General features: G+C 27.6%; 1 protein-coding gene across 2 annotated transcripts; it reads right to left on the bottom strand.

Annotated features, from left to right (window-relative positions):
* Positions 1-421: 421 nt before the first annotated feature.
* Positions 422-8,802, bottom strand: LOC132939551 (uncharacterized). Of its 2 annotated transcripts, XM_061006780.1 has the most exons (8): positions 8,594-8,802; positions 3,352-3,644; positions 3,154-3,273; positions 2,901-3,029; positions 1,789-1,872; positions 1,541-1,672; positions 1,316-1,437; positions 422-954 (listed from the first exon to the last, which is right to left on the bottom strand). In XM_061006780.1, the coding sequence occupies exons 2-8, from the start codon at positions 3,634-3,636 to the stop codon at positions 828-830; spliced, it is 999 nt and encodes a 332-aa protein (XP_060862763.1). In that variant the 5' UTR covers positions 3,637-3,644; positions 8,594-8,802; the 3' UTR covers positions 422-827. The 2 variants fall into 2 exon arrangements, with proteins under 2 accessions (XP_060862763.1, XP_060862764.1); XM_061006781.1 differs by lacking the exon at positions 1,789-1,872 and having other exon boundaries at positions 8,594-8,801.
* Positions 8,803-9,104: the final 302 nt, after the last annotated feature.

The following is a 9,104-nucleotide window of genomic DNA, read 5'->3' as shown; positions in this document are numbered from 1 at the left end:
ACAACTTGGCTATTTAATATTTATTTTTACACCCAAGATAATGTTCTAATATTTATAAAATACATACATACTAATTTTTATATAATATTGCATATACTAGTTACCTCATCCTTTCATCCTTTTTAGAAACACCCTGTATATATACCTAACTACCTACAGATTAATTTTATATCATTACCCAAGCTTATCCAATTGCTTACCTATATAGAAATTTTACAATAATTTTATAGTGTTTTTGTTTTAACTATAATCATTCAGATGCCAATAAAATGAATTTCAACTGTAAAATATGCGTTACAATTTACAAATTGTAAGTTATTAAAAACCGAGTGGTAAGAACCTATCTCTTAGGTAGGTATTATTTGATGATAATACTAATAAGGAGGATATTTGATAAGGAAATACAAAATTACACTAAAGATTCTATTTAAAAGTAATCCCTATAATAATTTATTAAAAACAATAAATTAAAATAAATAAAGTATAAATAATTAAAAAAAATATACATAATTAATAGGTCAGACTACTATGGTACAAAGTGTATTGTTATACAAACAATAGGAATAAATATAAAGTATAATACTCAGTAAAAAAAAAGTATATATATATGTTATAAAAGATTATCCTAATAATCCTAATAAGAAACCAATGCGGATTTGTATTGTGTACATTTAAATGGTCAATTTCAGAGACGAGATCTTTGTTTTTAATCGGATTGAAATCAAAGGTGAGCTGCTTTAGATATTGGAATATGAAACTGTTAAGATAAGGTATTTTTGAGTGGAAAAAACTATTATTTAATTTGTATGATCGCTGGAAACTGGAATTTAAACTTCGTTACAGGCCAAGTAGAGTTGACGACAGTCATCTCCAGATCGTCCACGTCTTCCGGCGTCATAATATACTTCGAAAGGTGCATTACCAGTCCTTTGTAGCAAGAAACTTGTTGCGTATCTATAATTATAAATTATTTATAATACAATTATTATTTCGAAACGATCAAGCTATAAACCAGTAGGTAACTGATTATAACCATTATTACATCACAGTGGCGTATCCAGGAATTTTGTATGGGGGAGGGGGGGCTAAGTAATCAAATACAATACGTATTTTATGTACACTTTTATTTTTTTATTAATCTTTATAAAATTATGTGGTCAACATAGTCAATGGGGGGATATAGCCCCCTTAGCCCCCCCCCAGGATACGCCGCTGCTACATCAAATACATAAGAACATATACAATATTATGAAAACATACATAATATTTTCGATAAAAATAAAAATTAAGTTATTAACAAATATTATTTTCTTACGTTCCAAGCTGACAATATATGGCACTAGAACTTGATGTTTCACCTGAACATTCTTTGTTAGCTTCGCATACAAACTTCTGAGCGCAAACGTCATTAGCCGTATTCATGGTTTTCATATATCCCTAATTTAACAACAACAAAAATTATTATTATTTCAAAATAAAATATTAATAAATATACAATATATAGGTAATGGGTATAGGTATCAAATGTATAGTTTCTTACTTTGAACATGGATAAGCTGGCTACAGCTGCGTCGGACATAGTGTCCTTTTTGCCCAAAGATCTAGCTGACATAGATCTGTGACTGAATGATGTCTTCAAAGCATCCAAAAGATTGACAACAATATTGATGAACTGTTAACATCACGAATTTATTTGAAATATTATAATCACAAATTAAGTCTTATAAAAACAGTTGCATATAAAATGTTAGTTTGGGTGGTAGCTAAAGCAGTGTGTGGGTTTCTTACCTCTCCAGCTTGTTTGGCCATGGTGGCCACTTGATCGGGATCCCTGCTGCCAAGTACTGTAGATAAGACCGCCGCCAATACACCCTACGTACCGTGCCACCATATACCAATTCATTAAATATTTATAAAAAGAAGAAAAGCATGTTTTGATCCTAAGGACCGGGGACTTGAAGCTTAATATTACTTTATTATGAATATTAATTTAATGTTCACATATTATTATATTTCAATTTTAAATATCAGTGAAAATATTTAAAGTGTGTACCTATAATGTATTTATATATATATATATATAATTTAGGTACACATATAAAATACATACATACATACATACATACACCAATATTATACATAGTGTCTTGATTATTTACATATAGGTAATATCTAAACGTTAACTGTAACATTTTGAAAAAGTAATCTAAAAATAACTACATAGAAAAGATAAGCAGATAAGTATATTTTATCGAATTTCTTCACTAAAAGCCAAAATAATAAAAGTCAATATGTACTATATTATGATGGATTTAAATAAGCAAATATTCATTACTGTTGGTTCAAAAATTTGTAACAGTAAATTATTATTACCTATAACTTAATTTTGAAAATTGAAAGTATTACCAAATGATACCGATTGCATAGTAAAAAAAATTACCAAGCATATTTTTTTAATTCCACTAAAAAATTAAGATAGTAAATTGTAACATTTGATGTATAATGTTCAGATCATTTAAGGAGCCGAATGTTGTTTTGAATAATTTACTTAAAACTATATACATTTAACGACTTACCTAATTATTTATGCATTATACTCAGAAGCTTATAATATTTATACAAAATAGTATTTTAACATTAATATTTAATATAGTGACAGATTATAGAAGGCGTATTTATGTAAAGTTCTCATATATTATATAACCCCCGGTCCAAATTTCATTTATACATTTTTTTTGCGCTTAATAGATGGTTCAAAACTATACGCTAAGACGTATTTAACGTAATATTTTAATTAAACGGTTATAAAATAAACGCAATTAAATATTTTTTAAGATTGAACCATCCATTATAATATAATATATGTATATACATAGTGTTTATTTTAATATTTGTATTACCTGCATTGGCGAAGAGTTATCCACTTTGTCAATTCCGTCTCCCGCTACATTGCCACCGCCCAAAAACGCGGTTAAAATTTTCAGACCTACAGATAACAAATTAGCCCAGGGCGATGTCGGAGCGATAGCCTAAAAACAATAATTTGAAATTTGAAATCGTTTAAATAACTGTACATAATATAATATTATATTCCAGAGTGTCATGAATCCTATCCAATATCCATATTACATAATATCAATCTAGTTTGTATACCTGATCACCGTCCAAAACGTCTGATTTACTTGGTCCTGCGGCCTGGCTTGCTGGATTGAACAGCATTTGCATAATCATTCCCAATACACTGCTCCACGAAAAACCACCTGCCGCGTCTTGCTAAAATGTAAGATATCACTTTTTAATGATTTTATATTCTTTTTTTTTTACAATCATAGGTATGTTTTGTCTTCTAACCGAAATAGAATTAGTTTGTACGTCTTCCAAGTCATTGCGATCTTCTACAACTCCAGTCGACGACACCACTTTTTTGCTGGCATTCGGTTTTTCGACGAATTTTCTTGCATCTTGTTCGGGTTGATACACCGGGTAATTTCCTTGATAGACGGGACGTTGAGGTTCATATTGACTTGGTGTTTGAGAAGAACGATGTTCTTGGGGGTAAGTTAATACGGCAGGCGCCATCAATGTGGTTCCCATCAGGCACAGGAAGGCCCATCCTATAGCCTGTTTGTTGGTCATAATTTGATCTGTGAAAATAATTACATTGTTAGAATAACATTTTTGATACGGTAGTATTATACTACTTTACACTACACATTACTTATAGTTCAGTATAATAATATAATGTATATATTGTACAATAAATATTTAATTTTTTATACAGGTGGATAAACAAAAACACGAAAAGCATCAAAAATGAGAACCAAAATATTACATATTACCTAATATTATATAATACGCTTAACTTTTGTTAGTTAATAATTGTTTTACCATATTATACAGATTTATATTTAAACTATAACTCATAAAGACCAAATTGTAATTTAAATTTTTTTCAGTAGAATGTGTTTATTTTACTATTTGAATGTGGTTTAAATTATATCACATTATCTTGTTCCGTAATATTTATTCGTTTATCATTACAAATTACAATAATAGAACCGTTATCTTTATTTTCGCATGTTGTTATATATTTTTTATATTATAACAATATAATAATAAAGTAATAACACTATAACGATTTTTGCAAACCGGTTTTACAATAATTATCCAATGTATATTATTTGTGCAACTTTCTTCTAGTGTCTATAGTGATATGTCTTGTCTTATTAGTTATTTTAGAATTCAAAAACCTTGCATTTTACTCGTCAGCGTCAATGACCCTGATCATTGAAATGTATTATTATTAATAACGTATCTTCGTAAGTAATAAATACTGAATTGATACAATAACAAACAATAATGATAACCTATATGATTTGGTGCTTAGTTAGCACCCATACCTTTGCTAACAAATTGTAATTTCTCTTGAAACAATTTTGTATGTGGTTTAGATTAATAATCAATGTGTATACAATTTATTTAATTCATATTTATTGTTTAAAACAATAATTGTTATACGTGCTCCTAACAATTATATATAAATATATAGATAAATATATATAGACATAATAATATAAAGATTAGTATATGCCTATACATATATAAATTATTCCAAATTTTAAATTATCAAAATATACTATAGGTAATAATATGCTTGAAGTAAAATAAGAATACATTAAAGAAGAATATTGAATTGTGTATTATAGTGCATTTAAGAAAATGTAGTTTTAATTAATTTAGTATCATAGATTTAATATTACAGAACTTTATTACAATATATTAAGTATTTAGCATTATATGCATTATGTATGAAGTATAACCAATAACTATCAATAAAAATGTTTTAGTTGTGTAACAAAAATCACTAGTTGATAGTTTGGTACCTATATACAGTAAATAATTATAATGTAATTACTGTAAATAGAATAATGTACCTTGGTACCTAAGTATTTTTATGTAATATAAATACTAAATATTAATTTGATCATATAATATAACAATCATTAATTGAAAATTTGACTGTAATTATTGTATTTAAATTAGTTTAGATGTAAGACATAGGTATATGTAGGTATATATTTATTTTTTACGAAGAAACACTATAATATTATAGTTGCAGTTAAGTATCTCGTAAATTACATTTCGTGTATTTAGTTTTAGAATAAAATGTATTATTATTTAATGAGTTGATTAAGTTATACCTATAGTATTTATTTAGGTAATAATAACATAGTTAATCAATAATAGGACAAGTCAAATAATTCTTATTCAACCCATAAAAAAAAAATTGTTAACAGCATAGTTATCATGATCGTTATTATGAAATTGTACGATACAATAAACAAATTTTGTACGAATTAATAATGAATATTACGAACTATATTTTACACAATCGGTATAGCCCTGCGGGTAAATGATCGCAATAACGATCCACCAATCACCATTATATGCAATTTTAAACAATAAATACCGCTCGGCCGGCAACCACTTAGGTTAATGGGTGTGTAGGTCAGGACATCACAGGAATTTCGTTTGGCCAATTTCTACCTACTTATCGATTATATTTTAGTGTATACATATAGGTACCTATCAAATTATGTTTACGTGGTTATGTCCCGATCTTCGATAAGAGAAAGAAATACTTTCGTCGCGGTTTTAGCATTAGACCGTGAAACATAGGTATTGATGTAGGTAGGTATATATGATTTTTTTATCGGATAATATTTTAGAGTAGGTATTATATATATTTAATTGTATTGTCTTGTTCTGTCTAGACTCTAGACGCTTAGAAAGTAAACATGATATGTAGGTGATCCTATCTAAAAAGTAAAAACGTGTCAAATCAATTGTTTTAAAAGGAAAAATAGACGTATCTACTTTTTTTATGCTCACACACACTGCATTGGATGAGCTTATATAGTAGCGAAATAATAATAATATAATGTAAAATGTGTGCCATGCATATGTGGATTATAAATACATTTTGATTTCTATGGGTTAATTTTTATGGTAATGGAACGAAATCACTAGCTATTATAATTTATAAGATGTATATTAATGTTGGCATACAATTACGCTGAGCACTCAAGACAATAGATTAGATGTTCACACCGTTCACGTAGTGTAAACAAACATAATTGTAATTAACACAGTTTTTTTTCATTGTACCTATGTTTATAAGTTAAAACTAATATATTTTATATATATTTAGCATTTTTAATTAACCTAATTCAACGGATTACATTTTGATAGTTATTAAAGATTAACAAAAAATTGAAAAAACTAATATTTTTAGAAATGGATGTGTTAGGTAGTTCTATATATATTATGCATGTAATTTATTGTTGTAGTTTAGGAATTACAGTGGCGTAACCAATGGGGGTTTCGGATATATTTTTCCCCTAATAAATGTATTATTTATATACGAAAACTGTAAAATACTTGGTTTAATTTATATCTACCCCCTCCTCCCCTGATTTCAAAATCGTGGCTATGCCACTGGGTAATTATGTATTTATAAACGTAAATATATTAATTTTTTCAACTAAATAGGAAGTTATTAACTAGTTGTAAAATAATTAACTTTTTGACGCTATATAGTATTATATAAGATAGAATTGAAAAAAATTAGTGCAATTTAAAAGTAACAATATTTGCGTGTTAGAATTGAAATGAAATATTCAAATTTAGATTGGTATGTTTTTACTATTTTACATGAACACTTTACATTAAAAGAAATATTATAATAACATCTCCAGAACCATTTTTACGACCATTTTACTCCAACTTTTTAATCGTGTATTTCTTATCTACTACAGGGAATTTTTAAACAATGAAACTAAAGTTTGAGATTTAAAAAAAATTGTATTTTTAACAGAATGCGCACTTAAATATTTATATGTATACATAACATTAATTCTGAAAATTAGGTACTAACCTACAAAACGATCAAAATGGATGTTATTAAACCAGTGTTGTGTCGGAGATCTTGGGAATGCAACTGCCGACAAAAAGTGGCCCACGCTTAACCTTGACCACCATCGCCTGTGTCACGCACACGCAACAATAACCAAGTAACCCACATAGTCCGGTCAGTTACTTTCATTTAAATAGTGAATACCTACCATACTTTTTCTTATTTAAAGACTGTCCCGTCATTGTTTTTACTTCCTCGTAATAATAATATACTAATATATATGTATATTTTGTTGACCTAGATTTTGGTACGATTTTCTAATAACCCGTAATTAATATTTCCGATGTAATATATTATGTATATTATATTAACAAGTAAATAGTAATAATATCTATCAAATGTATACATATTTACGATGATAATCTCACTATACCTATTGAGTATTGGACTATATAATATATACAATAGGAACTATTATCATCGCGTTTCACATAGGTATAATATAATATACGTGTAGGTACCTAAATACAGTAGAGTTAACATTTATTCAAAGCTGCGTATTTATGCCCGAGCACAACGTCTGCAGGTATTATTCATGATGGCGACTTTGTCGATAGATGTTTTCTTTGTACAAATTTCACTTTGTAATTGGAACCGATATTTATGCCTATGACACATAGTTGTTGGGAGAAAGTTCGGTGAAATCATCTCGTCGACCTCATCGCATAAACCGATGTACACGGCGTCGAGTGAATCATATATAGTATTATTATAGTATATTATACAGTATACACGTAAAATACTACATTTTATATGAGTACATAACTACCTATATGATTATTATAATAATCTACTGCATTTTTCGAACGTTAAGCGTATATAGTTACTATATATCATATTAGTACACCGTTTTATAACTATTTAATTACTTAATGGACCGAATAGTACTGGACTAAAGAGATACGCTGACCAGCAGACTGATTGCTTAATATATATTAAGTGGTATATAATAGTAGTAAATTGTTATATATATATATAATTAAAATACAGTTATTTTAAATTATTGTCGTGCTATAACGACGAAATTACGATACGGACATTGAGAACACAGATTTTACTATATTTTTTTAAATATAAATGTAAAACTAAAACAAGCAGATTTAAAACAAAATTTCTATACATAAGGTATAAAAGTTTTATTTAGTTTATTTTTAGTATAAATAGATCGCTGATGTAAAAAGTTTCTGATAAAACTATAATACAATTAATATTAAATGTAAGGCGTATAGGTATAACGACGCAACGTGTTATACCTAACTTATAATAACGACGTAAAATAAATACCTACATACTATTATAGTATCGTATTACTTTGTTAGTAAGCTAAATGTCACACATTTTTAGAACATAAAACTAAAATATTATTTATATATAAATAGATAAATATAATATCTACTCGATGTCTTGATAGGTAGGTATCGTAGCAATATAACATCTATATTAAACATAATATTTCAATTTATAAACATCCTTTATGAGTTATAGTATTATTAATATATTGAGTATTTTAAAATAGTAATTCAAAATAATATGATGATTGTTTCATAGTAAAAGTAAAAGATAAAAAACTGTACTAAATTTACTGCGTTTAAATATTAATATTATTATTGTCCTTACCTGCGTTTAAGTCTCCAAAATATATATTCTTCTTTCTGTTGTCAAAGACAATATTATTATTATACTAAGATAACTATGCTGTAATTTTTAATGTTAAAATATATTAACGTGATTTTAAACAAATGTATAAATTCAGCAATATTGGAACTTCCTTTTCTCGGACGGTTACTGCGATGCGACTGACGGAAGGTAAATGGCCCCTGTATAGACTATAGAGTGCAACCGGTTCTCATTCCGGCAATCCCTCCTTGAACTTGTTCCGGCCTCCGCGGGTGACCCACATTTCACGACCACCACCTCCACCACTACTATTATTTATGCTTACAAACGTATCGTAACGATGGACGTCGTTAATTTTATTTTTGAACAATTTCTTCCGTAACAGTGATTAAGACATGAATAAATAGCAATTTATTATAATATACAAGCCACATACAATAATATTACAATTGTATATTATAATATATATACATACATGTATATATATAGTGTACATATATATATATATAAA

The sequence above is a fragment of the Metopolophium dirhodum genome, chromosome 2 (assembly GCF_019925205.1).
Source record: "Metopolophium dirhodum isolate CAU chromosome 2, ASM1992520v1, whole genome shotgun sequence".
Classification (NCBI taxonomy): Eukaryota; Metazoa; Arthropoda; class Insecta; order Hemiptera; family Aphididae; genus Metopolophium; species Metopolophium dirhodum.
The sequence above is the reverse complement of the archived record's forward strand: the minus strand, read 5'-3'. Positions and strand labels throughout refer to the sequence as shown.